This window comes from Xyrauchen texanus, chromosome 28 (genome assembly GCF_025860055.1).
Source record: "Xyrauchen texanus isolate HMW12.3.18 chromosome 28, RBS_HiC_50CHRs, whole genome shotgun sequence".
NCBI lineage: Eukaryota > Metazoa > Chordata > Actinopteri > Cypriniformes > Catostomidae > Xyrauchen > Xyrauchen texanus.
Window position 1 is genome coordinate 4,936,396 of NC_068303.1, and position 16,223 is coordinate 4,952,618.

A 16,223-nucleotide genomic window follows, 5' to 3' on the forward strand; every position below is an offset into this window, starting at 1 on the left:
CATTTAATACACCAAAGATATCCTGCAAACAACTTACAGAAAGTTACAATTTATAAAATGTGTCCATTTTTTTTTTTTTAGATTTAATCAAAAAACAAACAAACCTTAAAACAAGAAAACAAATTCTGGATCATGAGCATAACGTCAAAAGGAGACAGAAATGCAACTCTGCGTCAATCGTAGAAAACATTGCAGCTCAGTCCGTAACATTCATTGATTTTCATTTCTCAACTGTGGGGAAAAGAAAAGGTTTGTTGAACTTCATGTAAACATGTCAATAAATATAACTTTACAGTAGTCATTTGTGGTACCTGCTCTGTGTTTTAGTCCATTTCAGAGCACTTCTGGGTGGCACTGTGATGGACGGATGGTAGAAAGTGCAGCCAGCTCGCTTACAATGCGCAGCAAATCTACATGGCTACAAAAAAAAGGGGATTCATGGGAATGTGAGCATCAACTTTGTCCAAATGCATAAATGATCAAACTCCGAAGAAGTGGGTTTTAACATGTCAGTACTCAATCAAAAAATGTACACTGCGCACACATTTGAAGTCCACACCGCTCGACCAAAATAAAACACAGTAGGCATTTTTCTCTCAACTATATAAAACCTTGGTCAGAACTCACGAAGAGCTTCTGGCCTCAAACGCCACCTGCCTATGTGTGTGTTAAAGTAATTTTGGGAACAAATGTGGGTCGACTTTGTGCTAGTTTAACCCACCCTCTAACAACTATTTTATTTGTTTTTAGTGGTCGACCGATATATAGAGAGCAGGGTGGCCAATGATGAATATAGTAAATAACATACAAAAATAAATAAACTTATGTAGTACTTTATTTACTCGAAATTTCACACACATTTTAAAATGGTAGATTTGTCATCCAATTTTAGTAATTTATTTCCACAAAGTCATTGTTATTGTAGTCCAGCAAACTTGTGCAAAATTAGCTGTCGCATTTACTCAAATACCGAATTAAACCAATTGTACTTCTAGCGCATGTAAAGCACTTTTACTCCTGCCAGATTTCAGTTAACTCTGCTTGGATTGTCATGGACTGACCGTCATACAACATTTGTGAGTCAGAGGGACACTGTTTCGATCCAGGCTATTATACGTTTTCTGAGTATAAGATATCCACATATTTGCAGACAGTTAAGAAGTGAGAATGAAATGAGCGTGCACTTTAAAGATCATGAGCTCTGGCGTATCTGTTGTGGGGTCTGATACGTTTAAATGAGATTTTGTTGTAGTAACACGATGGCAAGTACAAACAAGGGCAAATTTTATTGAAAGTGATCATCTCTATGCCTTACTCAACATGAAGGACAGAGCTCTTGATGTGGGCACTGTGAAGGGAGCATGGCATTATTGTGTCAATGTACCCTTCTCTAACACTCTTGTGTAAGAGCCCATCTTGAAAAAATTATTTTGTTATTTTACTTTCATTTGGAATGCCCTTCGAGTGGCATCCCTTTCCCCAGGGCTTTCAAGGGCGCACAAATGCTGTTTTCTAAAAGGAAATAGCACCCCACCCAATCTCAGAAAAAGTTGGTCAGGATTACGATTTAAGACCATATTTCAAATCAACAGTAAAATCTGACAACATTGGTATAAGTTGTTTCTTTAGCTCAGATCGTGCTAAAAAAAAAAAACACTTTTATAGCCGGGATTTCCTTTTCCACATCCACCATATTGTGAGACTGTCCTCGCTTGCAGACTGTAGCGTGATGACGTAGATTTAACATAGTCGACTTCAATTACATATTGGATGTTTTTAATGTGCAAGCGCACAGCTACATATTATATTCGGTTCTCCTAATTTTGTCTGTGTGGCATCTAGCCTACACAATTGTTTTTTTACAGGTTATATTAGCCTAGTGACTACTAAAAGTTAGTAGTTTAACTACTGCTGGTAGACATCTGTCTGTATAAGCGTTATATAAATAATGGATTATGCACTGATTGTATTTTATCTCCACAAAACTACTTGTGCCATATTGTAATCTACCATTGCAGGATGACATGATTTACTAAAATAAGATCTGAATCCAAAATCAGATGAAAGAAATAGGACTGTATATATTCTCGAAACAATATAATATGAATAATAAAAAAAAAACAATAGTTATCATCCATACCAAACAATTTCACTCCATATAGTCACAGACCTCTTATATTGATTAGAAGACTGAAATCCCAGATATTCAAAAGTTATTAATACCCTATACACATTAAAATTAAATCATTGCACTCTCTCACTTTTTACTCATTACGCTACATACTGTACACGCTGAATAAAATGTTTGCATTAAAAACATCCAGTATATCACGGCTCCGAACATTTTAAATCCATTAAAATATGCATTTAATACACTACGAAATGAATGTCCATGACGTAGTAGCTACAGTCCGCAGTGAGGACCTCTTGCATATTTTGGGTTCCAATAGCTCCTATTCCTTTTTAGTGCTCCTAAATGGTCTCTTAACAACAAAACAAACTGTGATTGGTCATTCACATTTCTGTACCGTATCAAGGCGATTCTCGGCACCCTCGCAGCTTAAAGGTGCGTACACACTGCCAGCGACATCGCGCACAACAGCGACTCAATACCATTCATTTTCAATGCGAGCACAGCGACTTCCGGCGACACGAGCTGTCGCGACCGTTGGCGCTAGATGTGGGCGTGTCCAGCGACGCGACAAAGTTGAGAAAAGTTCAACTTTGGAGCGACTAACGGAAGCGACAGCCAATAGGAGAGACGACGGGAGAGCTCACGTGTCCCTTCTCTCTCTCTCTCTATCAAGACTGATGAAAGGCTAATTCTTGCTGTTAGAAATGTTCCCAGTGCTCTATGATATGTCTCTTCCCACGTACAAGGACATTTTTAAGAAAAATACTGCGTGGAAAGGTGTATCTGAGATCGCGGGGATTTTATGGACCCAGAAAACAGCCGCTATGGCAAACAGCACGCCTTGTTTCTTATATCATCTTTGATATAAAGCATTTTATGTACTGATTCCATTTATATTTAGTCTTTTCCCTCCAAAATGTTTGTTTTTAGTGGCAAGAAAAGAGATTCGCTGTCAACAGCAATGGAATGACATCCGTGAATGTCATTTATAAACGTTACTAGGCAACCAGTAGTGGGAACACCCACTAGCGACTTCACCGCCAGCCACTGGCGACTTGCAGCGACAAAGTCGCTGGCAGTGTGTACGCAGCTTAAGAATCTAATCGGTAAAATGTATCTGACGATAATCTCAGGGATGCAAACTCATGAGTTGAAAAAGGTGAGAATGTCATAGTAGATGTTCCAAATATATATATTCAGTTGATTCGTTTCAAGTTTTTTGTTTTTTTTGTGTGTGTTTAGGCTTAAAGTAACAATTTATGGAAATTTTACCAAACAATTTGGGCAAATTAGCTTCAGAAAAGGTGTGTAGTTCATCTGAAGGGAGTAGTTTGCATCCCTGTATCTATTAGGAATTAAGGTTGCTTTCTGGATGGATTCCCTCAGGAATGTTCAAGGGGTTTTGAGTAAAATAAGTTATGTAGTTAAAATTCCTCAGAGTCTTACATTTTGCTCTACAACAATAGCTTGTTGCTAACAAGCTGCTAAATAAGAACTACAACAAGTATGTAAGTGTATGTCAAACTGTTATAGTTCTTATTTATCATCTTGTAGCAAAAAAAAAGTAATGATTCGCATTTTAGGTACAACTGTAATTTGTGAAAATGCAAAAGTCTCTTCAAGTCATTAATTCACAAACATTATTTTAAACATAAATCCAAAAACCCATTCAAACCCATGGCAAATTAATTAGCCTTTCAGGCTGGCCTACAAATTGATGTCATGGCTGTACAGCTCTAATGATTGGATCCTAAAAAGTGGATGTTCCAGACCAGACTACGAGTTAGCAGTGCATTGTGGAGCACTACATCCCACCAGAAACACTGTGTACATTGTGCACAACAAAATGTGGATGAAAGTAGTTTCTGATTTCATGTTTACTTAATAAGGGAAATGACTGCGAGACTAGATTTCTACATTATTCGAGTCTTCACTGATTAGTTTAGAAGGATGTATGTTACATACGCAGCTCTCAAGAGTGAATTGAGCATGTGTGAACTACTTAAACTCACTTTGGGGTGATAGAATGGACAGTCCACCTTTTTACACTCTGGAAAGAATCGGCACACGCTGCTGGCAGGAGCAGGACCTGGAGCTGCAGAGTCAAGAGGTCAAAGGTCAAGTCTCAACTAAAGGGGCATTTGGTAACACTTTGTTTTCAGTATCTGCATTACACATATTACTATTATTAATTACTATAGTAATAACACTAACAATATGTTAGTACAAGCATGTCTACAAAACAATAACAGCAATTACATGTAGTACATGAACACTGTAAAGTGTGATTGGCAGTTTTAAAACTTTTCCATGTAATTTAACCTTTCTCTCGCATACATACCTGCTCTTGTGGGATTGCTTTGGACTCTTCGGCTTATGTGTGTGAACGGACAGTCTACTTTGGTGCACTTTGCATCATATTTACAGTTTGGATGGATAAACAGACACTTCTCACCAAATTTACAGTTGGGAAATATTCTGCGAGAGAAGAGACACATGATGATAGCACAAAACATTCTCTATTAATTGAGCAACCGGAACATGGCACCACCTAAGTTATCAGTATCAGCCAAATCCAAATCGTTTAACCTCTAGTTTTTATGGTCATTCATGAGGACAAAGCAATAGAAAGTTGTGTTAACAACTAACTGCCAATATATTATCTACTATTTCTCTTGCGATGTACAATACACAAATATAACTTTCTTTGGCAATGGCGCTGCAGATGTAAACAGTAAATTAGGTTCATAACGTGTGTGTGTTCATGGTCATGTGGAGTGTTTGTTTTTCTCACTTGCACTGTGTGTTTGGGTGATGGTACAAACACCCTTCTCCACTTTTGCACGCAGGCCAAAACTTGCAGCGTTCTGGAAGATTTTGTCGTTTAGTCTGAATTGGCTCTACATCCATGTCCTTCACCTCATCCATCTCTGCATTTGCAGAGGAGAAAGAAATAATAAGGGTGGGCAGGGTACAGATTCTAGAGTTAATGAGGAATCTTATACAGATAGAGGGTCACATGACCCTCCTTTACATTCATAACGTCACAGAAGCACAGATACAAATGACCACTTTTAAGTGCACTATCCCTTTAAGAGTTCCTTTTACCGTCAATGTTCAGGATTTCAGTGCCCAGTCGGAGATGGACGCCAGGTTTGGCTTTGCTGCTTTCCAGAAGGTCAGAAGTCATGTTGAACTTGTCCTCGGGCTCCATCTCCTGATCGGTGCGATTGGCTAACGGACTGGGAACTCCGTCCAGTGTGACAATGAACTTGGGACTTGCTCCACCCACCTCCGCTCTCTCTCTGCAGGGGAAGAGAATGAGAGAAAATGAGTATGTTGATGGATCATTGATTGTGGGAATCTGAATAGGATGTTTTTTTTGATCAAAGATATCTGACACACCTGGGCTGCACCATTCGAGATGCAGAGGGTGGGTCTTCATTCTGACTGAGAGTGCCAAGTCTGCTCCTGATTGGTGGTGGTGTCTGATCCAGCTCTGGTTTTCTCATGATGAAAGAGCGAGTGTCCAGGGCCTGCAGTCTCGCTGGCTCTAATACCTGCAGCTCTGAATTAAAACAAACAGATAGTACGGTTTACTCACACAATCACATCACAAATCTGAGCAATGAGCATCTAGCTTTGGCCCCAGATGGTACACCCACAGTCTGTTTGCTGATCATATGACGTATATTGCTAAAAATAAATTGGAAAGCACTATTTCAATTGGCTGACTTAACAACTTCTGGGGTTAAGAGTTAAATTTTTTTAAAGTTCACCTGGAAACAAAGTCATATTTACAAGGTGCCAGGTTGATACAACAAGCATTTTTGGGAATGAAACAATTACTGAAAAAGTTTGCTAGGTTAGTAACATCAAACCTTTGAAATATATTCAGAGTTTCGTTTGAAGCACTAGATATCCACAGGCAGGAATTTTTATATTTGGCTTTGTTTTTCAGAGTTTCATCTGTAAAATAGTCTGTGCATATTTATTTTAATCAGGCAGCAATTATAGAGACTGCTGACCCATTATTTAAGTATTTATCCTTTACAGTCAACAGTCTATGATTGTGGTACAATCCTTTTCAGATAAACCCATGCTTAAACAGCACATAAAAACAAAAAGAACTGTGGTTGGTCTGGGTAGCTCAGCGAGTATTGACACCGACTACTTTCATGGCGAAAACAAGTTAAACTACAATAAAATGGTTCAGAGGGGTCATTAACAAATAATGTTGTCCAAGGTGATAAAAATTAGAAATATAAAAAAAAATCGAGTTTAAACCAAATCAAGTTCGTAGCCATATAATCTTTGAGTTTGTTGTTTTTACAAATTTTTGAAAAACATTTATAAGGATTTTATTTAATGACTTTAAAAATTTAATGCGGTGTAATGATCAAGTAAAAGTTATTCAAAAGTTTCCTTGCACACATGCTTAATCATTCATTTCAAAAGTTTCAAGGTGAAAAATATTTTTTCAAATATTATGAATTTTTTATCCAAGAATATCAAGTTCTCTCATGGTTATACCAAATGACCTGAACAAAATGTACCTATTTATAAAAATTATTTTTAATTATATTATAAAATAAAGATTTGCTTTTAAAACTTTGGGTCTAAAGAGGTCTTCCCAGTTTTATGATTGTCACATGACAACAAAATTGCTACCTACATGTTGGTTACACCAGATGACACTGATTTGAAAAGCTCTTAAAATATTTTTCATTTAAAAATAAAATTCACCATATTTTTTATATTTAGCAAAAATATCAGATTTTAATGAGACTTTGATATATATATTTTTTCTGTCTCCAGACAGTTACACGTGATATTTTTTACTTTAAACTCCAGGAAAAATAACTAAATATAAAAATGTATTTGCACTCAGTTATTGAAAACATATCCATGATAGAAGAGGTGTTTTAAGTAATTGTTTTGTGTGGAATGCATTTTCTTTTTATACATTTACAAGACCTGGACAAAAACTAATTTGCATCACGTCATTGACCCAAGATATTATACACCTACTAAAGGTTTTAACATTTACATTTTTAAAATCTATTTTGGATAAAAACTCTAAAAGCTGATAATGGCTTTTCAAAAGTGTCAGCTGAATAAAACAATTTCCTTAAGGAATTAAAAACACCACAATTCAATACAATATGCTTCAAAGACAGTGGACAATGGCATAAGGCTCATATTGGTCGATGTTCACCAGATATTTAAAACTAATGTGTAAAGTGGGCAGTTCCTGGTCAGGAAAAAGATGCAATGTAGACAACATGGAATTACACGTTGTAATTCCATGCAATAACTTTGGTATATTTAAAGGTGCACTCAGTCAGTTTTTGTTCATGTCACCTTAGACTTACTCTGACACCTATAAGCTTGGACGCAGCATCATTCAAATGCAATCGTTTTCAGTTACTGATGCCACTGTAGAAATTCACTATTCACAGTCAGCCATGACTGCTTCAATCAATGAGTGAAAGTGCCAAATAACAGGGTGCTTGAGATAAACGGAGCAGTATTCGCCTGGTCATGTGATTCACACATGGCAGCCCCCATGTGTGGACCCTCTCCATGTCGAATAAAACAGCTTTTATTAGGTTACTGATTAGACTGGAGTTGTCATCTCTTCTGAGTCGTCATGATTTTACACATGTTTCAAAACTATAATTCATTACCGAACATTTCAGAGTACAGTTTATTTTTTTAATAAGGAAAAAATTACTGTGTGCACCTTTAAGATGGCGATTTTCCTCTCAATATAAAAAGAGGTACAATTCATTACCATAGTCAATGAGTTGCTCTCTACTGCCCTCCACTGGAAGCTCCAACTGCAGGCGAGATGCTATAGCCCTGGGCTGTGCTGCAAAATTCAAAAAAGAATGAGAGATGAAAATAAAATCAAACAAGTCTGAGAATGGACATGTCCAGACTATTTATGTAAACAGTATAGATGCACAGCATCTATGGTCATAAAATATAATATTCTGGTGTAATGTCTCTTCAAGAAACTAAAGCACTGACTGGTCAGCAGTGTGTCCTGGGGTGTGAGAGCTTGCAGGTGCTCCTGGACCAATCGGATCGCAGCATTATTCATCTCGTCACTGGCTGAACGTGTCCGTGGCGCAACTGTAACCGTCTGCCGCTGGGCAGCTGGACATGACAACACAGACAGATCAACAAGTCTACTTTTATTACGTCAATTAAAATGTTTTCCTTTCATGTCCTATAGGGGAAAAAAATATCATACTGCCGTCTTATTTGTTATGAATGACATGAGCGTTATTAAATGACAGAATTTTCATTTTCTGTGAAAAATCCCTTTAAAAAATACGAATTATTAAATGTACAGTATATACTAAACCTGTGTATGCAGTAGTCTTGTTGATGGATGCCTGAGCTTCTGAGATTGCTTTGAGGATCAGATTTTTGTTAGCTTGTTTGGCTGGCGGGAGGGAAGGTCTGTGAAGGGCCACACGCACACACACACACAATAATACACCATTTACTACTGTTAGGAGTAATAAACCAAGCTTTGCAAAAATATCTGTCAACATGGTTGATTTAATGTTATTGATGACAATATTTACAGCATGGAAAAACTTCAAGGATCTCTCCTGCATAACTGAAAGTCAAAAGAGGACAAAGTGACTCACTTGCGTTCAGGTTTAGAAGGTAGAGACACTTTGCTGGGAAAACCATAGTCCTCATCTTCATCCTCTTCCTCATCCAGATCATCACTCTCCTGACCCCGGTCATGACCTCTGTGAACTCTAACCACTGAACTAGCCACAGGGGCCTTGCGTTTCCGGGACAACTCCTGCAACACGGAGGGCATTCATTGAGGAGGATATGAACAGCTAATTCAAGCACCTTTAAAGAAATAGTTTTCCCCAAGAATGAAACTTTGAGAACTAAAAAAATACATTGTTGTTATATTGCAAAACTTTTCTGATTGTACATTGGGAATATAAAGGGCTCATCTCATCAAAAAAATTGCCATGCCACTCATGAAGTATATGTAGCACCAAAAGAGTGTAAATGACAGAATTTTAATTTTTTGGATGAAATATAAAAATATTCCAAATGTACAAGCAGAAAATGGAACCCACTTTGTATTAGGTGCATTTAACTACTATGTACTAAGGTATTTGATACAATGTACTTATTATGCACATACGTGTTGATGCATTGTACTTCCATTTAAACTACCTGCATTTATTTACAGCTGAAGTTAGTTAATTTCACCCCTAATCCTAACCCTTACCCCTACTCATAAACATACCCATACCTCAACCTTAGTAGCAGCAATGTGAATTTTGCAGAACACCATGTAGTTATACAATAAGTACATTTCATTGCATGTTTTTTTTAATTAGTGCTGTCAGTTGCATAAGTTTTTTAAAATCACGATTAATCGTCGTTGTTTTTTGTTGTAGTAAATCGCGATTAATTGCAAATTTTGAAAGTGATGAAATTTCACTCAAAATATATTTATTTTCCTATCAAAATGCATTTATTTCCTTCTTAGGAAAAAACTAAATATGTAACAATATAAAGCTTTATTAATATTTTCCGAACAAAGCCTTCCACAATATAAAGATAGAAATGCACTAAAACAGCACCAATTCAAGTAGCATTAAACGTTTCCTAAAGTCCAAGTAAGAGTTTGACTACTTGAAAGAACTAGTCCCCATAGAGGTTGCATATTCACTGCAATGGGCATTCAATCTTTTAAATTCTCATCCTGCACAATATTAATCAGCTGGTAGACTGTGGCTATCTGCTTTCCAACAGCAATCGTGAAGCTGCGTTCATGATTCATGTCAGGGCGTCAACGGCAATGCCGCTTTGAACTCCACATGAAAAGCACTTGCAGACAAAAACGTCTCATTCTGCGTTTTGGTGATAGTTAAGACTTGGCGTGCTTCTGTGGTAATTAAAATGTGTCTTACATTAAATTAAATAGCGTTAAGAGGTCCTTTCTCCAAAATTTTATCTCCATCATTTAATACGTCAGAGTAACGACTCCAGGCAGACACATTACAAAGGTTCCACCCTCCCAACAAGTGGCTATGCTGGTTAATGCTGTATTAATGATAAATACATTAATCATAATTAAGAAAAATTCACGTGATTAACCTTTTAAATTATCATTTAAATCTCATGTGTTAACGTTTTCATTTTTACAGCTTCAATTTTGATGCTCATTGACCCTACACATGAGCCTGAATTTACTTTGCTTAAATGAGTTCACATTTACTATATAGTGCGCAGTGAACAATACTTTTCATAATATTGACATATTATACATCTGCATAATTTGTCATCATTAACTTTGACTAAACTATTTAGTATATGAGAAATTATTTAAGCAAAGTGACATCAGTTCTGGTGGTGGGTGGGTGGGCATATAGACAACTTATAACGAGGGACCCAGAAAAGTTCTGCAATTAAACAACATGCTTTACTTATATTGGTATTTTTGTATGCTCAAAGTTTCATTCGCTCAGTATCACTCACTCTGCTACTCTCCCCTGAGCTCCTGTAGCTCCGCCCATGGCTGGAACTTGACCTTTCTGGCCCTCTCATGACCTCTGAGGATCTGTATGCAGCGGCGGTTCGGCCTGAACTCTGGGCGGAAGACTCCACAGCCGGCCGTGATCTCTCCACAGCCGAGCGGCTGTATAAGCCCCGTGTGAGACCTGAGGTCAAGTCCTGTTCCACTGGATCATAGGCAATAAGGTCATCATCCAGGTCAGGCTTGATGTCAATCACAGCTTCAGCTGATGCCTCCATCAGAGGTTTGACTGTGGACGTCAGTCTAGAAGATCTTTCAGAAGAACTTCTCATACTGTAAGAAATAAATAGAATATTAGTTCACATAGTTGAAGTCAATTTTACTTCAGTAATGTGACATATTTCCAAGTATATAACTTTGACTTAAACAGCAAAGGTCTGTGGTCTATCACAGCTAACATTGGCAAAGAACCACCTGCTTAGGCAGGAAAAGCCATATATCTGACATGACCAGTCACAGCCGGGATTGTCATTAATGGTAAATGGTCTGCACTTATATAGCAACTTTTTAACCTTAACGGTATTCAAAGCGCTGTGACTCATTCACACACACACAGTCACACACCAATGGCAGCAGCCTGCCATTGGGAGCAACTTGGGGTTCAGTGTCTTGCCTAAGGACACTTCGGCATGTGGAGTCGTGTGGGCCGGGAATCGAACCACCAACCCTGCAATTGGCAGCCGACCCGCTCTACCACCTGAGCCACTGCCGCCACGTCAAGTTTAGGAGTGTGTTTATTGAAGACAGCTTAATCAAACACCATAATAAAAGACATAGGAAAATTACTTATATAATGGCATGCGAGTCTCCACGAGTGATTACATAGAAAACACACAGGAAAATAGCAGAAAATGTGTAGCAAATGTAAGTAGAGCACAGAAACTCATTACAGAGTATTTCACAGACATAACTAAGTAAAAGCAGAATATACAGCTCTGCTCATGGATATCCGCTTTGCTTTACTTGCTACGTGCCTCAATCCAAATGCTGAATATCTTTAAAAGACTGATGTGTCTACCCTGGCAAATTTGGGCAAAATCGGTGATTATTTAGTCCTCAAAAGTGTTCATTGTATCAACACGGAACCTTGTGAACTTGACTCGTGCTTCCACCAGGACCAGCGCAAACTAAACTCTCGGAAAGTCAGCAAATCAGATTTGGACTGACTGGACTGAAAAAGCGTTTCCAGTTGTCTTAAAGGGATAGTTCACCCAAAAATAAAAATTCTCATTTATTCACACTAATGCCATCCCAGATTTTTAGAAGAATATTTCAGCTCTGTTGGTCCATACAATGCAAGAGAATGGAAGTAATGCAAGTGACTCCAGTGTTAAATTATATGACATGTGTGGGTGAGAAACAGATCAATATTTAAGTCCATGTTTACAATATATTCTCCTCCCTGCCCATTAGGAGGCGATATGCACAAAGATTGTGAATCACCAAAAAAGAAGTATGAGAAAGTGGAGATTTATAGTAAAAAGGACTTGAATATTTATACTGTTTCTCACCCACACCTATCATATCAATACTGAAGATTGGATTTAATCACTGGAGTCATATGGATTACTTTTATGCTCACTTTAAATGCTTTTTGGACCTTCGAAGTTCTGATCCCCATTCACTTGCACTGTATGGACCTACAGAGCTGATATATCCTTCAAAAAACATTTGTTTGTGTTCAGCAGAAGAAAAAAAGGGTGAGTAAATGATGAGTGAATTTAAATTTGTGGGTGACCAATCCCTTTAAAGTAAATAGGGTCAATTTAAATTTCACGTTGACTTGAATTTTCTGCAAGATGTGCTGATGCGTGATAACGAAATACCCAGTGTGGAGCTCGTGGGCGGAGCTTGAGACCCACCCCTCCAACTTTTCAGAGCGGGAGCTGGACACGGCGAGAGCACGAGGCTCCTCCCTCCTCCTGTCATCCACCATTGGGACGCTCATCTCTGAGTGAAGGGCAGGGGGATGAAGAGATGTGGGCTCTGCAAAATTAAACAAATTAAAACATTTAATTAAAACTAAAAGTGATACAAAAAAAAAAAAAGTCTAATCCAACAACAACAACAAAAAAAACATGCTCTCAATGTCAACTGGATGAAACATACCAACTGCAACTGATCTCAGCTTGTCCAAAACCCCATGTAACCTACCACACACATAAAGAGCATTTACTTTGCAACCTTCTCTTTATTGGTTAGGTAAAGAGCTTAACTTAAAAAAAACACATGGACACATACAAATGGAATATAGGCTAGATCTAGGGTGGCAAGTAATTTTTTTATTAGATTTTAATGCCATATCAGCATCAAAGGCTATTTTCATGGCAAGATGGTAGTTAAAGAAAACAAAAACTTCTTCCAACATTTATTAAAATATATTAGACATATAACATATTAGAATGTATTACAGTTATTGAAATAAATAGTTAAAATGTGGCATAAATTCCACTCAGTGACATCATCTTGTGCAAAAAGCTTTTTTTGAGAATTAACACCAAATATGATATTAATCCAAAGCGGGAGACGTCCACCTACCACACAGTGAACTTGATAGTATTGTTGCCCAGAAACAAGGACAGGTCATCTGCCATCTGCTGAGGGTTCTTCTTATTGGCCACCATGACCATGATGTAATCAGGAAGCTCTTCATCTGAGAAAGACAAGATAACAAAGTTAAACTGGTGAATACAGTAAGTAAAATATGAGATATAAAAGGTTTCAGAAGCAAAAGGTTTTCACACAAAAAATGCATAAAAATAGTAAATTCATAATAATGTAGTCTATTTAGCATAGCAACAGACAAAGAACAAGATACACGTTAAAAACATTGGTCTGATACAGTCAAGATGTATGGACCTACAGTCCAATGGTTGTGAACATGGTGTAAAGAGGCTCTATCCCTCAACTTAGACATAATTCACACATAGAGGTCACATCTGTACAGCTTAACTTAAACGCATCTGTTTCCTTGCACTATAGTGTTAGCAAAACCCAACCTTATATAGTCAAAAGTAATGCATAAAATCACACTTAAAACAAGGTTGAAGTCAGAAGTTTATATATTAGTCAAACACATTCAAACCCAGTTTTTCACAATTCCTGCATTTAATTGTAGAAAACATTCTCTATCTTAGGTCAGTTAGGATCATAGTGATTTTTTTTAAATCACTATTTTAAGAACGTAAAATGTCAGCATAATATTAGAGAGAATTATTCATTTCAGCTGTAATTTCTTTCATCACATTCCCAGTGAGTCCCAGAAGTTTACATCCACTTGGTTAGTATTTGGTAGCATTGCCTTTAAATTGTTTAGCTTGGATCAAATGTTTTGGGTAGCCTTCCACAAGCTTCTAACAATAAGTTGCTGGAATTTTGGCCCATTCCTCCAAACAGAACTGGTGTAATCGAGTCATGTTTGTAGGCCTCCTTGCTCGCACATGCTTTTTCAGTTCTGCCCACACATTTCAATCAGATTGAGGTCAGGGCTTTGTGCCACTGGATGGCCACTCCAATACCTTGACTTTGTTGTCCTTAAGCCATTTTGCCACAACTTTGGAGGTATGCTTGGGGTCACTGTCCATTTGGAAGACCCAGGCTTAAGTCTTGAGATGTTGCTTCAATATATACACAAAATGTTCCTTCCTCATAATGCCATCTATTTTGTTAAAAGCACCCCCGCTTCACGGTTGGGATGGTGTTCTTCGGCTTGCAAGCCTCACCATTTTTCCTCCAAACATAACGATGGTCATTATGGTCCAACAGTTCATTTCCGTTTCATCAGATCAGAGAACATTTCTCCAAAAGTAATATCTTTGTCCCAATGCGCACATGGAAACAGTAGTCTGGCATTTTTTTTTGGCAGTTATGGAGCAGTGGCTTCTTTCTTGCTGAGCAGCCTTTCAGGTTATGTTGATATAGGTCTTGTTTTACTGTGGATATAGATACTTGTCTACTTGTTTCCTCCAGCATCTTCACAAGGTACTTTGCCATTGTTCTGGGATTGATTTGCACTATACGCACCAAACTATGTTAATCTCTTGAATGAATCATTTAGAACGAGTCTCCTTCCAGAGCGGTATGATGGCTGCATGGTCCCATGGTGTTTATACTTGCGTACTGTTGTTTGTACAGATGAACGTGGTACCTTCAGGCATTGGATTCTTTTGATTTTCCATAATGTCAAGCAAAGAGGCACTGAGTTTGAAGGTAGGTCGTAAAATACATCTACAGGTACACCTCCAATTCAGTACACCTCCTATCAGAAGCTAATTGGCTAATTATCTTAAAGGCTTCTTTAAGCTGTTTAAAAGGCACAGTTAACTTAACTATACTTCTGACCCACTGGAATTGTGATAGTCAATTAAAAGTGAAACAATCTGTCTGTAAACAAGTAAAAAATGACTTGTGTTAAGCAAAAAGTAGATGTCCTAAACGACTTGCAAAAACTAGTTTGCAAATATGAAATCTGTAGTGTGGTTAAAAAAAATTGTTTTAATGACTTCAACCTAAGTGTATGTAAACATCTGACTTCAAATGTAGTTTGCATACATGTAAACACTTGTTGCATACACATTAACTTTTATATTTGAAAACCTTCCATATTTAATATACCTTTGTTGCAGTTGATAAAATACAGAACTAAATCATATACTAGCTGAAAATTAAAGAATCAATGCGTTTCATTTGGACTGATGTGAGATCTTACCAACATAAGCACCAAGTTCCTGCAATTTATCTTTGATAGCAGCCTGAAAAACAGGAAATGGGATTATTACAGGCGAACATGTATAAGACATTTACATGCACAGTGATACGGACATGAAGTACCACAATAACCTTACAAACATTGACTGTATTGTGTTACAATAATAATATCAAATGGTAATACCCTGGTAATTTGTTATAAACATGGTGGATCGTAATTTCATTTATATTTACATGGTGCCCACAAGTTCATTGAAAAATAACACCATGGTATTCTTTGGTGAAAATCAATGACGTCTACACACACAATTCAACGGATGTAGATAAAACGCAAATAAACACACTTAACAACAGACAAATACACTTTATAAATGAGAAAAACAATGAATAAAAGACAAACACATTTAACAGCGGGCGGACGCACGCTTAAACAGAGCTGCTGTGTAGCTAAGTTAGCATGCTAAACTTGCTAAAATGTTACGACTTCTACATGTTTTACCCGTATTTTCTTGCTAATCTCGGTTCCGATCTCCATTTTTATTATGCTCGTGTTTTCTCTTCGGTATAAAATACTTTTCAGCAGTTCAGCAGTTACTAGGCCTTGAGAGCAGCGTCTCTTTTCATTTCGCGCATGCGCATACAATTCAGCGTCACAGACCCGCAAACAACATAGCGAAGTTTTTTTCTAATTTGTATTTTTTATATTTTTTATATCCAGAGTTAAAGAAAATAGAGAATAAAATATATAGCTGATACATATGTATGGATGAAAAACATTACTTTTTTCAT

At 37.4% G+C, this 16,223-nt stretch overlaps 1 protein-coding gene across 2 annotated transcripts; it reads right to left on the reverse strand.

Moving 5' to 3' along the window:
* Positions 1–95: 95 nt before the first annotated feature.
* On the reverse strand, positions 96–16,062 carry LOC127622354 (zinc finger CCCH domain-containing protein 14-like). 2 transcript variants are annotated; one of them, XM_052096438.1, is made up of 17 exons: positions 15,934–16,062; positions 15,436–15,478; positions 13,266–13,380; positions 12,837–12,877; positions 12,590–12,713; positions 10,670–11,000; positions 8,803–8,966; positions 8,511–8,608; positions 8,171–8,299; positions 7,932–8,009; positions 5,540–5,702; positions 5,243–5,439; positions 4,929–5,064; positions 4,476–4,612; positions 4,147–4,229; positions 312–418; positions 96–231 (listed from the first exon to the last, which is right to left on the reverse strand). In XM_052096438.1, the coding sequence occupies exons 1-17, from the start codon at positions 15,967–15,969 to the stop codon at positions 228–230; spliced, it is 1,986 nt and encodes a 661-aa protein (XP_051952398.1). In that variant the 5' UTR covers positions 15,970–16,062; the 3' UTR covers positions 96–227. The 2 variants fall into 2 exon arrangements, with proteins under 2 accessions (XP_051952398.1, XP_051952397.1); XM_052096437.1 differs by having other exon boundaries at positions 12,554–12,713.
* Positions 16,063–16,223: the final 161 nt, after the last annotated feature.